Source organism: Anolis carolinensis, unplaced genomic scaffold (genome assembly GCF_035594765.1).
Source record: "Anolis carolinensis isolate JA03-04 unplaced genomic scaffold, rAnoCar3.1.pri scaffold_14, whole genome shotgun sequence".
Lineage (NCBI taxonomy): Eukaryota > Metazoa > Chordata > Lepidosauria > Squamata > Dactyloidae > Anolis > Anolis carolinensis.
Window position 1 is genome coordinate 3,733,969 of NW_026943825.1, and position 16,033 is coordinate 3,750,001.

Genomic DNA, 16,033 nt, shown 5'->3' on the forward strand with positions numbered 1-16,033 from the left:
TCTATCTATCTATCTATCTATCTATCTATCTATCTATCTATCTATGTTCCAGACAGATGTTTTTATTGTTGCTATTGTTGTTGTTGTTGTTGTTGTTGTTGTTGTTGTTGTTGTTGTTATTATTATTGTTATTATTATTATTTTGTTACATTATTATTATTATTAGTAGCAGTAGTAGTAGTATTAGTAGTATTAGCTGTTTTTTCTTTCTTGGAGAGACTCAAATTTGCCCCAAATCCTAATTTTAAGGAACCTAGAAATCTCTGGGTTGCTGTGAGTTTTCTGGGCTGTATGGCCATGTTCCAGAAGCATTCTCTCCTGACGTTTTGCCCACAAAAGTGCAAAATTATACACATTAACATAGTTAGAATTAAAATGGGGACCAAAGTATAGTTAAACATAGCTTAACTATACATCGTGGATCTTTTCTTTAGTGGCGAACATCCACTAGCATTAATGCAAGGCACTTAGGTTTCTCTGTTGTTAGACTGATATACCTGGTTGTCTCTTTAAACTGTTAGAAATAAAGATTATGCCATTTTTAATTTTTTTTTTTTTAAATCACATCGTCTTTTAGACACAGTTGGATTGGGAAACCGACCCGGAACCATCTAATCCTCCTCCTCGTTATTTTCTTTCTGATAAGATGGCCAATAAATAATGAGGTTTCATGGTCGTCTTGTCATTTCTTTATTTTTGACTTCTGGGTGGGGCGTTGTCAGGAACATTCAGTATTAGTTCGTGCTTTTTCTGGAGTGTTTTTACATTTTATTTGAACCTTTTGCTCATTTTGCTTTCAGAGCTATAAATAAAGAACCACGAGGATGGAAGCCGTTTGGGAAACAAACTAATAAGATTAAATGCCTTGGAGGCCATAGTATTAAATACAATTTAATATACCTTATATACTCGAGTATAAGCCGAGTTTTTCAGCCTTTTTTTAGGACTGAAAATGCACCTCTCAGCTTATACTCGGGTGAGGGTCGTGGTTGGCTTATACTCGGGTCGGCTTATACTCGGGTCGGCTTATACTCGGGTATATATGGTACATTTATTATTTTTCTCTATTATTATTGGTATTATTACATTTATTATTTTACTCTATTTATTATTATTAATACATTTAGTATTTTACTCAATTATTATGGTTACTATTACACTTATTTTACTCTATTTTTATTATTATTAATACATGTAGTATTTTACTCAATTATTATGGTTAATATTACACTTATTTTACTCTATTTTTATTATTATTAATACATGTAGTATTTTACTCTATTGCTACTGTTACTATTACACTTATTTTACTCTATTTTTATTATTATTAATACATGTAGTATTTTACTCTATTACTACTGTTACTATTACACTTATTTTACTCTATTTTTATTATTAATAATACATTTGTCATTTCACTCTGACATGATTATTGTTACATTTATTATTTCACTGTATTTATTCGTATTATTACATGTATTATTTTACTCTATTCGTTATTAATACATTTAGTATTTTACTCTATTACTACTGTTACTATTACACTTATTTTACTCTATTTTTATTATTAATAATACATTTATCACTTCACTCTGACATGATTATTGTTACATTTATTATTTTACTGTATTTATTAGTATTATTACATTTAGTATTTTACTCTATTATTATTGTTACCATTACACTTATTTTACTCTATTTTTATTATTATTAATGCATTTATTATTTCATTCTGACATGATTATGGTCACATTTATTATTTTACTGTATTTATTATTATTAATACATTTAGCATTTTACTCGATTACTACTGTTACTATTACACTTATTTTACTCTATTTTTATTATTATTAATACATTTATCATTTCACTCCGAGATGATTATTGTTACATTTATTATTTTACTGTATTTATTAGTATTATTACATTTAGCATTTTACTCTGTTATTATTGTTACTATTACACTTATTTTACTCTATTATTATTATATTATTAATAATACATTTATCATTTCACTCTGATCTGATTATTGTTACATTTATTATTTTACTGTATTTATTAGTATTATTACATTTAGTATTTTACTCTATTTATAATTATTAATGCATTTAGTATTTTGCTCTATTATTATTGTTACTATTACACTTATTTTACTCTTTTTTATTATTACTAATACATTTATCATTTCACTCTGACATGATTATTGTTACATTTATTATTTTACTGTATTTATTAGTATGATTACATTTATTATTCTACTCTATTATTATTAAAAGGATACATAAGCACATTGAAGAAGATGAGAATAATGGTTTAATCAGAGTTAGACAGTCTTACCTTAAATTACAGTTTTATGTAAATATTCAAAAACATTTAACCTACTGATACCTCAATTAATGTAATTTTATTAGTATCTATTTTTATTTCTGAAATTTACCACTCTCGGCTTATACTGGAGTCAATGTTTTCCTGGTTTTTTTATGGTAAAGTTAAGTGCCTCGGCTTATATTTGGGTCGGCTTATACTCGAGTATATACGGTAATTGTATTTTATTTTTATTTTGCTTTATTTTCCAGCCCTGAGCACACACAGGTGTTGCATAAACACCTTTTGTGGTAAAATTAGGTGCCTCGGATTATATTCGGGTTGGCTTATACTCGAGTATATACGGTAATTGTATTTTATTTTTATTTTGCTTTATTTTCCAGCCCTGAGCACACAGAGGTGTTGCATAAACACCTTTTGTGGTAAAATTAGGTGCCTCGGATTATATTCGGGTCGGCTTATACTCGAGTATATACGGTAATTGTATTTTATTTTTATTTTGCTTTATTTTCCAGCCCTGAGCACACAGAGGTGTTGCATAAACACCTTTTGTGGTAAAATTAGGTGCCTCGGATTATATTGGGGTCGGCTTATACTCGAGTATATACGGTAATTGTATTTTATTTTTATTTTGCTTTATTTTCCAGCCCTGAGCATACACAGGTGTTGCATAAACACCTTTGGTGGTAAAATTAGGTGCCTCGGATTACATTCGGGTCGGCTTATACTCGAGTATATACGGTAATTGTATTTTATTTTTTATTTTGCTTTATTTTCCAGCCTTGAGCACACAGAGGTGTTCCATAAACACCTTTTGTGGTAGAATTAGGTGCCTCGGATTATATTTGGGTCGGCTTATACTCGAGTATATACAGTAATTGTATTTTATTTTTATTTTGCTTTATTTTCCAGCCCTGAGCACACAGAGGTGTTGCATAAACACCTTTGTGGTAGAATTAGGTGCCTCGGATTATATTCGGGTCGGCTTATACTCGAGTATATACGGTAATTGTATTTTATTTTTATTTTGCTTTATTTTCCAGCCCTGAGCACACACAGGTGTTGCATAAACACCTTTGGTGGTAAAATTAGGTGCCTCGGATTACATTCGGGTCGGCTTATACTCGAGTATATACGGTAATTGTATTTTATTTTTTATTTTGCTTTATTTTCCAGCCCTGAGCACACAGAGGTGTTCCATAAACACCTTTTGTGATAAAATTAGGTGCCCCGGATTATATTCGGGTCGGCTTATACTCGAGTATATACGGTAATTGTATTTTATTTTGATTTTGCTTTATTTTCCAGCCCTGAGCACACACAGGTGTTGCATAAACACCTTTTATGGTAAAATTAGGTGCCTCGGATTACATTCGGGTCGGCTTATACTCGAGTATATACGGTAATTGTATTTTATTTTTTATTTTGCTTTATTTTCCAGCCCTGAGCACACACAGGTGTTGCATAAACACCTTTTGTGGTAAAATTAGGTGCCTCGGATTACATTCGGGTCGGCTTATACTCGAGTATATACGGTATATTATAATATTATTAGTATAATATTGTATTACATTATAATATTATTATATTAATATTATTATAATCCTGCTGAATCCCTTGCGCCATCCCTTATTTTGTATATTTCTTACATTCCTTTTCCTTCAGCCAAAGGGTTGGGAAGTCAAGAGTGTTTACATTCCTTTCACAAGTGCGTTTTTATTATGTCCTTTTTTTCATTCGTGATGTTTTCCTTATTGCAAGACGGGCACCGCTTGAGCTGCCTTGGGATCCTGGGATTTGTAGTTCGGCAAGTACAGTATAGTTTGGGGAGGCCATGTCTCTCTCAAAAACGGGACGTCAGTGGGATTTGTAGTTCATTTATTTATTCATTTATTTATAGTTTGGCGAGGCCATGTCTCTCTCAAAAACGGGACTTCGGTGGGATTTGTAGTTCATTTATTTATTCATTTATTTATAGTTTGGCGAGGCCATGTCTCTCTCAAAAACGGGACTTCGGTGGGATTTGTAGTTCATTTATTCATTCAGTTATTTATAGTTTGGGAAGGCCACATCGCTCTCAAAAACGGGACGTCAGTGGGATTTGTAGTTTGTTTATTTATTTATTTATTTATAGTTTGGGGAGGCCATGTCGCTCTCAAAAACGGGACTTCGGTGGGATTTGTAGTTCATTTATTCATTTATTTGTTTATCGTTTGGCGAGGCCATGTCGCTCTCAAAAACGGGATTTCAGTGGGATTTGTAGTTCATTTATTTATTCATTTATTTATTTATAGTTTGGGAAGGCAATGTCTCTCTCTAAAACGGGACTTCGGTGGAATTTGTAGTTCATTTATTCATTCATTTATATATAGTTTGGGAAGGCAATGTCTCTCTCAAAAACGGGACTTCAGTGGGATTTGTAGTTCATTTATTCATTTATTTGTTTATAGTTTGGTAAGGCAATGCCTCTCTCAAAAACGGGACGTCGGTGGGATTTGTAGTTCATTTATTCATTTATTTGTAGTTTGGCGAGGCCATGTCTCTCTCAAAAACGGGACGTCGGTGGGATTTGTAGTTCATTTATTTATTCATTTATTTATTTATAGTTTGGCGAGGCCATGTCTCTCTCAAAAACGGGACGTCGGTGGGATTTGTAGTTCATTTATTTATTTATTTGTAGTTTGGCGAGGCCATGTCTCTCTCAAAAACAGGACGTCAGTGGGATTTGTAGTTTGGCCAAGCGTCACGAGTTTCGTTTGGATGATAAATACAGATACTATTTGGCCTGCTCTTGCAAAGCATATCTCTCTTGTTGGGACTTCTGATAGAAATTGTGGATTTGACCCCACTGTTGGGGTCATGGGAGTTGTAGTTTTGTCAAAAAAGACCTTGTAGAACTACACTTCCCAGGGCTGGCGGCCGGTCCGGGTCACCTTTGCCCGCTTTCCCTTCCTCGGCTGGGTGGGACCCGGAGTTGTGTTGTTGTGTACACTTTCCCGAGGTTCCCATGGAAGCGTTTCCTCCCAAAACTGAGATCATTCTTGTTCTCCGAGCCTGATTATTTCATCTATATCTCTATGCTAGTTTTTTTTGAAATTAAATGCATAAGGTTGTGGGTGAACTACAATTCCAAAAAACTCCATCAGTCCTTAGCATTTGTTATATGGGCAAGTTTGCTCTGGATGCATCATGGGTGGGGTTGTTCTTGTTTTCAAACTTTGTTTGTATTTGTCAGAGTGCTCACTGATTGCAAATTAACTATATATCCCGGTCCCTACAACTCCAAAGGACATTTAGTATAAGGCCACGTTGTTGTTGTTTTTAAACTTGTTTGTATTTGTCGGTGAACTATACATCCCGGTCCCTACAATTCCAAAGGACATTTAGTATAATGCCACGTTGTTGTTGTTTTTAAACTTGTTTGTACTTGTCGGTGAACTATACATCCCGGTCCCTACAACTCCAAAGGACATTTAGTATTAGGCCACGTTGTTGTTGTTTTTAAACTTTGTTTGTATTTGTCGGTGAACTATACATCCCGGTCCCTACAACTCCAAAGGACATTTAGTATAATGCCAAGTTGTTGTTGTTTTTAAACTTTGTTTGTATTTGTCGGTGAACTATACAACCCGGTCCCTACAACTCCAAAGGACATTTAGTATAAGGCCACGTTGTTGTTGTTTTTAAACTTTGTTTGTATTTGTCGGTGAACTATACATCCCAGTCTCTACAACTCCAAAGGACATTTAGTATAAGGCCAAGTTGTTGTTGTTGTTTTTAAACTTTGTTTGTATTTGTCGGTGAACTATACATCCCGGTCCCTACAACTCCAAAGGACATTTAGTATAAGACCAAGTTGTTGTTGTTTTTAAACTTTGTTTGTATTTGTCGGTGAACTATACATCCCAGTCTCTACAACTCCAAAGGACATTTAGTATAATGACATTTAGTATACTGCATTTAGTATAATTGCAGGTGAACTATACATCCTGGTCCCTACAACTCCAAAGGACACTTAGTATAATTCCAAGTTGTTGTTTTTAAACTTTGCAACTTGTACACTGGGTTCGCTTCTGACACATGATAAATAAAATCCCATTGGAAAGTTGGCGTGAAACCCAAACAGGATGGGAGTGATGATATTACGACACCGTTTCCCTTTCCTATCTTTGGAAAGATAGCGGAGGAAGGCTCGGAGCGGACTTTGTTTGCGGAGAGAAGAGCGGAGCAGGTGAGCGAGGCAGGGATCGAACCCAGAATCCACGAGACCGGATTCAAATGGGTCTCCTTCCAGCTTGATTTCACACTTTATTGTGGTAGTTAGCTCCATTTGGAGGGAAGCCTTAGCATTGAACGGTTGTGTTGTTAAAGCGCGAAGTATGGAACCCTGCGCAGACGGGGAAGCCTTAGCATTGAACGGTTGTGTTGTTGAAGTGTGAAGTATGGAACCATGTGGGTCACATTATTGCTTTGCTTGGCTCTCGGAAGATCTGTGCACGACGGGGATTGTGAGACGCTGGATGCAGAAACTGAGTGTCGACTTCTTCCATGACGGCTTCAGAAAACTTGTTCATCGTCGGCAGTAATGTATCCAATTGTCTGGTGATTATGTGGAAAAGTGAATAGTGGTAGTTCAAGAGCACGTTCTAAGAGTTATTTCTGCTTTTGATTTACCGTATATACTCGAGTATAAGCCAACCCGAATATAAGCCGAGGCAGCTAATTTTACCACAAAAAAACTGGGAAAACATTGACTCCAGTATAAGCCGAGGGTGGTAAATTTCAGAAATAAAAATAGATACAGTAGAGTCTCGCTTATCCAACATAAACAGGCCGGCAGAATGTTGGATAAGCGAATATGTTGGATAATAAGGAGGGATTAAGGAAAAGCCTATTAAACATCAAATTAGGTTATGATTTTACAAATGAAGCACCAAAACATCATGTTTAACAACAAATTTGACAGAATAAGTAGTTCAATACGCAGTAATGCTATGTAGTAATTACTGTTTTTACAAATTTAGCACCAAAATATCACGATGAATTGAAAACATTGACTACAAAAATACGTTGGATAATCCAGAACGTTGGATAAGCGAGTGTTGGATAAGTGAGACTCTACTGTACCAATAAAATTACATGAATTGAGGCATCAGTAGGTTAAATGTTTTAGAATATTTACATAAAGCTCAGATTTAAGATAAGACTGTCCAACTCTGATCAAATCATTATTCTCATCTTCTTCAATGTAAATGTGCTTATGTATCCTTTTAATAATAACAGAGTAAAATAATACATGGAATAATAATAATAAATACAGGAAAATAATACACGTAATAATAAATAGAGTAAAATAATAAATGCAATAATAATAATAATAAAATCAGACTGAAATAATAAATGTATTATTAATAACAATAAAAATAGAGTAAAATAAATGTAATAGTAGTAACAATAATAGGGAAAAATAATAAATGTAATAATGCCAATAATAATAGAGGAAAATAATACATTTACCAAATATTCTCAAGTATAAGCTGGCCCAAATATAAGCCAACCGGGACCCTCACCCAAGTATAAGCTGTATTAACTCTTGTTTTATTGTCTTACTGTGTTTTATTATTTTTTGTATATTGTTCAATGTATTTATGCTGTTTTTGTAAATTGTGCTAGTTGGGTCTTGCCCCATGTGAGCCGCCCCGAGTCCCCGTGGGGAGATGGTGGCCGGGTATAAATAAGTATTATTATTATTATTATAAGCCGAGGGGGGCTTTTTCAGTCTTAAAAAAAGGGCTGACAAACTAGGCTTATACTCGAGTATAGACAGTATTAAAACATTATAAAATATTTATTAAATATATTAAAATATTTATTAAAATATTCCCATCCAAACCCAAGAAACGAAGGTGGAGGCGTTACTTTTCATTCAACCCTAGTATGTATTTTGTTGGAGGTTGAATACACACTCTGCTTGCTTCACTCCCAACGGAACTTCTGACAATGCCAGCCACAGATGCAGGTGGAACGTCAGGAGTTAATTCAGCTGGAATACAGCCTGGAAAACTCACAGCAACCCAGACCTAGAGATCCCTAAACAGCAGGCATGTTTTGGTCCTCCAGTGCGGAGTTGTGATAGAGGACCGAGAATGTCCTAGAGACGGCACTATGTTGATTTTGCCTTTTTCTTGTCCCAGCCTTTCTGCCGTTCGGACTCGGATGCTCCTCAAACAATGAGCGGTGGCTCACCAGGCTCCCCGGGCTCCCCGCCGGTCCTGAAGTTTCGCAGCTTCTCTGCGGTGGAGCCATGCGTGGCGGAGCCCGAAACGGAGATAGAGGACGGCGATGCGCAGTTCCTGGGGGTGCCGATGCGCTCGAGGGTCTGCGCTGCCACATACGACTCCTTCCGGCGGCACAGCTGGGAACCGGGCAAAATCCTCGACCACGACGACGACAACGACAACCCGGATTTCAATCAGAGAAGGTAAGTCATTGCGACGTGGATGTTGTTGTGTTCGACCTTTGAGTTGTTTCTCACTTACGGCAACCCTCTCGTGGGGTTTTCTGGGGCTGAGAGAGTGTGACTCACCCAAGATCACCCACTACCGTATATACTCGAGTATAAGCCGACCCGAATATAAGCCGAGGCACCTAATTTTACCACCTAATTTTAGGTGCCTCAGCTTATATTCGGGTCGGCAAATACTCGAGTATATACGGTATATTGAGTATATTCGGGTCGGCTAATACTCGAGTATATACGGTAATTTTATTGGTATCTCGGCTTATACTTGAGTATATATGGTATATCGAGTATATTTTGGTCGGCTTATGCTTGAGTATATATGGTAATTTTATTGGTATCTCAGCTTATACTGGAGTCAATGTTTTCCCAGTTTTTTGTGGTAAAATTAGGTGCCTCGGTTTATACTCAAGTATATACGGTATATCGAGTATATTCGGGTGGGCTTATACTCTAGTATATACAGTAATTTTATTGGTATCTCGGCTTATACTGGAGTCAATGTTTTCCCAGTTTTTTGTGGTAAAATTAGGTGCCTCGGCTTATACTCGAGTATATACGGTAATTTTATTGGTGTCTTGGCTTATACTGGAGTCAATGTTTTCCCTTTTTTTGTAGTAAAATTAGGTGCCTCGGCTTATACTCGAGTATATACGGTAATTTTATTGGTATCTCGGCTTATACTGGAGTCAATGTTTTCCCAGTTTTTTGTAGTAAAATTAGGTGCCTTGGCATATACTCTATATATGGTATATCCAGTATATTCGGGTCTACTTATACTCAAGTATATATGGTAATTTTATTAGTATCTCGGCTTATACTGGAGTCAATGTTTTCCCAGTTTTTTGTGGTAAAATTAGGTGCCTCTGCTTATACTCGAGTATATACGGTATATCGAGTATATTCGGGTCGGCTTATACTCGAGTATATACGGTAATGTTATTAGTATCTCGACTTATACTGGAGTCGTTTTCCCAGTTTTTTTGGGTAAAATTAGGTGCCTCGGCTTATACTCGAGTTTATATGGTATATCCAGTATATTCGGGTCTACTTATACTCAAGTATATATGGTAATTTTATTGGTATCTCGGCTTATACTGGAGTCAATGTTTTCCCAGTTTTTTGTGGTAAAATTAGGTGCCTCTGCTTATACTCGAGTATATACGGTATATCGAGTATATTCGGGTCGGCTTATACTCGAGTATATACGGTAATGTTATTAGTATCTCGGCTTATACTGGAGTCAATGTTTTCCCAGTTTTTTGTGGTAAAATTAGGTGCCTCTGCTTATACTCGAGTATATACGGTATATCGAGTATATTCGGGTCGGCTTATACTCTAGTATATACAGTAATTTTATTGGTATCTCGGCTTATACTGGAGTCAATGTTTTCCCAGTTTTTTGTGGTAAAATTAGGTGCCTCGGCTTATACTCGAGTATATACGGTAATTTTAATGGTATCTTGGCTTATACTGGAGTCAATGTTTTCCCTTTTTTTGTAGTAAAATTAGGTGCCTCGGCTTATACTCGAGTATATACGGTAATTTTATTGGTATCTCGGCTTATACTGGAGTCAATGTTTTCCCAATTTTTTTTGGTAGTAAAATTAGGTGCCTTGGCTTATATTCGGGTCGGCTTATACTCAAGTATTTACGGTAATAATTAAAAATAATATTACTGTATTATAATATACACAATATCATAATAACATCACAATAAAATTTAATGATAAGTTAATAGGATAACATAAATAATATTAACTATCCGAGTTTTTCCAAAAATAATATTATTATAATATACACAATATCATAATAATAAGATAAGTAAATATGATAACATAAATAATATTAACCATCCGAATTTTTCAAAAAAATAATATTATAATATACACAATATCATAATAATAAGATAAGTAAATATGATAACATAAATAATAATAATAATAATAATAATAATAATAATAATAATAATAATAAAACTTTATTTATACCCCGCCACCATCTCCCCAACGGGGACTCGGGGCGGCTAACATGGGGCCTTGCCCAGAGCAATACAATATAACAAAATATAAAACAACATAACATAGCACCATTAAAAATACAATAAATGCATCAACATCAAGAAATCAAGAAACAGTAAAACAAGGGCAGGCCACGTGAACACACAGATAAAACCTGGGGTGAGAGGGACATAGGGGTACTCCACTGCGGGCAGGGACATATGGAAGTGGGGTAATCTAGAGGATAGATGTTCGGGGTGGGAGTAACACAGAAATAACAGAAATTACTCACCAAAGGCACAGCGGAAGAGCCATGTTTTCAAGTCTTTCCTAAAAGCTAACAGCGTGGGAGCTTGCCTAATTTCAGTAGGTAGTGAGTTCCACAATCGGGGGGCCACAGCAGAGAAGGCCCTCTCCCTTGTACTCACAAGGCGGGCCTGGGATAAAGACAGTGGTGCTAAAAGGGCCTCCCCGGATGATCGTAAAGATCGGGCAGGTTTATGGAAGGAAATACGGTCACGGAGGTAGGTGGGTCCCAAACCGTTTAGGGCTTTATAGATGATGGTCTGCACCTTGAATTGGGACCGGAAGGTGAACGGCAGCCAGTGGAGCTCCTTAAACAGTGGAGTAGATCTCTCCCTGTAACTCGCCCCCGTTATTAATCTGGCAGCCGAGCGTTGGACCAATTGTAATTTCCGGGCCGTCTTCAAGGGAAGCCCCACGTAGAGTGCATTACAGTAGTCCAGTCTAGAGGTGACTAAGGCATGGACCACCGTGGTCAAGTCAGACTTCACGAGGTATGGTCGCAGTTGGCGCACAAGTTTGAGTTGTGCAAAAGCCCTCCCGGCCACCGCCGACACCTGAGCCTCAAGCGTCAGCGCTGAATCCAGGAGGACCCCCAAACTGCAATGGACCTGTGATTTCAGGGGGAGTGCAACCCCGTCCAGGACAGGTTGCCACCCAATACCCCGATCCGACGAGCGACTGACCAGGAGGGCCTCTGTCTTGTCAGGATTGATCCTCAGCTTGTTCCTCCTCATCCAGTCCGCCACAGCGGCCAGGCACTGGTTCAGAATCCGAGGGGCTTCCTTGGAGTTAGATGGAAATGAGTAGTGGATTTGCGTGTCATCTGCGTAGAGATGGCAACGCCCTCCAAAACTCCGGATGACCTCTCCCAGCGGTTTCATGTAGATGTTGAATAGCATGGGGGATAAAATAGACCCCTGCGGAACCCCACAGGTCAATGGCCAGGGGTCCGAGCAGGTGTCCCCCAGCTTCACCATCTGGGAACGGCCCTCCAGGAAGGACTGGAGCCAAAGCAGAACCGTGCCCCCGAGCCCCATCCCGGCGAGCCTCCCCAGAAGGATACCATGGTCGATGGTCTCGAAAGCCGCTGAGATGTCCAGGAGAACCAGGAGGGTCACACTCCCCCTGTCCAGCTCCCTGCGGAGGTCACCCACCTAGGCCACCAAAGCCGTCTCAGTGCTGTGCCCAGGCCTGAATCCAGACTGCGAGCGGTCCAGAAAATCAGTGTCATCGAGGAACTCCTGGAGCTGCGTGGCCACCACCCGCTCCAGAACCTTGCCCAAAAATGGAAGGTTGGAATGGAGATTGGTCTGTAATTGTCACAAACCGATGGGTATTAACCATCCGAGTTTTTCAAAAAAATAATATTATAATATACACAATATCATAATAATAAGATAAGTAAATATGATAACATAAATAATATTAACCATCCGAGTTTTTCAAAAAATAATATTATTATAATATACACAATATCATAATAATAAAATTTAATGATAAGTAAATATGATAACATAAATAATATTAACCGTCCGAGTCTTTCAAAGTTCATGTTCACTTTGTGAACTAAATTAAACTGAAACGCTCACTTCTCCAAAAGGGATTTTTTGGGGTCTGGGTTCGGGACACTCCGTGGAGGAAGTGAGCCTTTCTAAGCGCCTGAAATATGCAAAAGCATTGAGACGTGGTTAAGACTGAAGCCGGGAGAAGATCTTCTGGTATGGACTTGCTTTGTTTTTGTGCCTCGGAGTCCAGCAGAGTCTCCTTCTCTGGCTGGCCATCTGTCGGGAGGGATCAGAGAGTGCTTGACCTCCGGGATTCCTTTCTTTCCAGCGTGAGCTTGAGAGGCCTGGACATCGATGAGATGGACTCGTCTTCGGCCGAGCAAATGGACCGACTCCACCCCGGAAGGCGGGACCCCCGCCGGACCCCCATCATCCACAGCAACGACGAGTTGGAGTCACTGCTTTCCCAAGACGAGGACGATCCAGACGTCCCCCAGGCAAGTGGGAGCAAAGGGCATCCGCACTGTAGAGTTAATCCATTTTTGCACCGCTTGAAGTGTGCCGTAGCTCAAGGTTCCTCCAGTGCAACTCACTTGCAGCTTCGTGGGGAAACTTGGAAAGTTTTAAAGATCAATGCTGTGGTTATTTGAGTCTCCTGCAGGACAAATGAAGCAGGGTATTATTATTATTATTATTATTATTATTATTATTATTATTATTATTATTATTATTATTATAATATTACAATATATTATACTATTAGCATAACACAATATTAGCATTATATATTACTACTAGCTGTGCCCGGCCACGCGTTGCTGTGGCAAAGTGGTGGTGGTATTGGTTAAAAATTGTTGTGTAATTTTTATTTGACGTTATTTGTATTTTTTTTTATTAATTTTATTGTAAGTTATCTTTTTATTTATTATATTTTATTATTTTCTTGTATTATTTTTAGTTATTTTCTGTTATTATAGTATTTTATTGTATTAATTTTTTAGTGTTTTTTTAATTATTGTTTATTATTTTTTATTGGGTTGCTAGGAGACCAAGTTGGAGGAGCTTAGCCTTCTAACTGGCAGCAAATGGATAAAGGCAATTATTGCTCTCTCTCTAATTAAGACTTAATTTTTGTTTTCTTTTTGTTGTATCAACCTAGAGGCGTGGATGATGGGTTGTGTTGTCAAATTTCGAGGTTGGGGGGCCTGTAGTTTTGTTGTTTTGTGGGTCGCCCTGATGCCATCACTCTTTTATATATATAGATATTGAACTATACCACTATACTATTATAAAATATGTAATATATAACATATAATTAATATTATTATATGGTATTACTATTGGTATTATATTGTATAACATAAGATTATTATCAATATTATATGTATCTACAATATTTTATAATATTAAAACTGATATAAAAATATTATATTATAAAACTGAGGGCGGGGGCCAGGTCAATGACCCCTGGTCTAAACACTAAATAAACTACCTGTTCTACTAATAACAGTAATAAACTGCCAATCAAAGCATGCTGTCTTTAAGGATTCAATCTCCTTTTCAGGAACATTCGGACAGGATGCAACGGTACCATTCTTCCCCAAACTCTGCCTGTCAATCACTCTCGAAATCGGTTTCCTTGAGTGGCATCGACAGCTATCCAGACGCTGATGGTGAGCGATATAAAATTACTGTTTATATTTAATTCCGTTTTGATGTTTACATATTTGCATAGTTTAAATTGTGTGCTAATGCTTTTATGTCAAGCCACTTTGATAGGGGTGAGAGTGTATGATGCCAGAAATTTCAGATGTGGGAAAAAAAATACAAATATTTGTTCTTTTTCCAGGAATTTCCCTTTATGCTGACGGTGTGAGCCTGACCAACGGGTAAGTAATCATCGCTGCAAAATATTCATTTAGAATATAAATGATTCGTTCGGAATATAATAATTTCAAATGTTCGTTCAGAAAGGAATAGTTGCCATTCAGGAATAGAACTACTGCAAAGGCTCCTTCAGGGGAGATAAAGTGGGGTAATAATAATAATAATAATAATAATAATAATAATAATAATAATAATAATAATAATAATAACAACAACAACAATAATAAGTTAATCAGCTTTGAGTTTCCTTCAGGAGAGATAAAATGGGGTATAAATATAATAATAATAATAATAATAATAATAATAATAATAATAATAATAATAATAATAAGTTAATCCACGTTGAGTCTCCTTCAGGAGAGATAAAGTTGGATAATAATAATAATAATAATAGGTTAATATAATAATATGTCAATCCACTTTGAGTCTCCTTTGGGAGAGATAAAATGGGGTGTAAATAAATATAATAAATATAATAATAATAATAATAATAATAATAATAATAATAATAATAAGTTAATATAATAATAATAATAATAATAATGTGAATCCGCTTTGAGTCCCCTTTGGGAGAGATAAAATGGGGTATAAATAAATATAGTAAATTTAATAATAATAATAATAATAATAATAATAATAATAGTTTAATATAATAGTATGTTAATCCACTTTGAGTCTCCTTTGGGAGAGATAAAATGGGTTTTAAATAAATATACTAAATATAATAATAATAATAATAATAATAAGAAGAAGAAGAAGAAGAAGAAGAGGAAGAGGAAGAAGAAGAAGTTAATATAATGATAATATGTGAATCTGCTTTGAGTCCCCTTTGGGAGAGATAAAATGGGGTATAAATAAATATAATAAATATTATTATTATATTAAATTATTATTATATGTGAATCCGCTTTGCGTCCCCTTTGGGAGGGATAAAATTGGGTGTAAATAAATATAATAATAATAATAATAATAATAATATAATAATAATATGTTAATATAATAATAATAATGTGAATCCGCTTTGAGTCCCCTTTGGGAGAGATAAAATGGGATATTAATAATAATAATAATAATAATAATAATAATAATAATAAGTTAATATAATAATAATAATGTGAATCCGCTTTGAGTCCCCTTTGGGAGAGATAAAATGGGATATTATTAATAATAATAATAATAATAATAATAATAATAATAATAATAATAAGTTAATATAATGATAATATGTGAATCCGCTTTGCGTCCCCATTGGGAGAGATAAAATGGGGTATAAATAATAATAATAATAATAATAATAATAATAATAATAATAATAATAAGTTAATATAATAATAATGTGAATCCGCTTTGAGTCCCCTTTGGGAGAGATAAAATGGGATATAAATAATAATAATAATAATAATAATAATAATAATAATAATAATAATAATAATAATAAGTTAATATAATAATAATATGTGAATCTGCTTTGCGTCCCCTTTGGGAGAGAT

At 35.8% G+C, this 16,033-nt stretch overlaps 1 protein-coding gene across 1 annotated transcript in view; it reads left to right on the forward strand.

Annotated features, from left to right (window-relative positions):
* The window catches only part of arhgef2 (Rho/Rac guanine nucleotide exchange factor 2), a 112,253-nt gene that overhangs the window by 1,805 nt on the left and 94,415 nt on the right, over nucleotides 1-16,033 (forward strand). Inside the window, exons 2-5 of the mRNA XM_062964761.1 lie at nucleotides 8,520-8,806; nucleotides 12,985-13,153; nucleotides 14,221-14,329; nucleotides 14,506-14,545. Coding sequence (XP_062820831.1) covers nucleotides 8,556-8,806; nucleotides 12,985-13,153; nucleotides 14,221-14,329; nucleotides 14,506-14,545 — 569 coding nt within the window. The 5' untranslated portion in view covers nucleotides 8,520-8,555. The remainder of the gene's footprint in view (nucleotides 1-8,519; nucleotides 8,807-12,984; nucleotides 13,154-14,220; nucleotides 14,330-14,505; nucleotides 14,546-16,033) is intronic.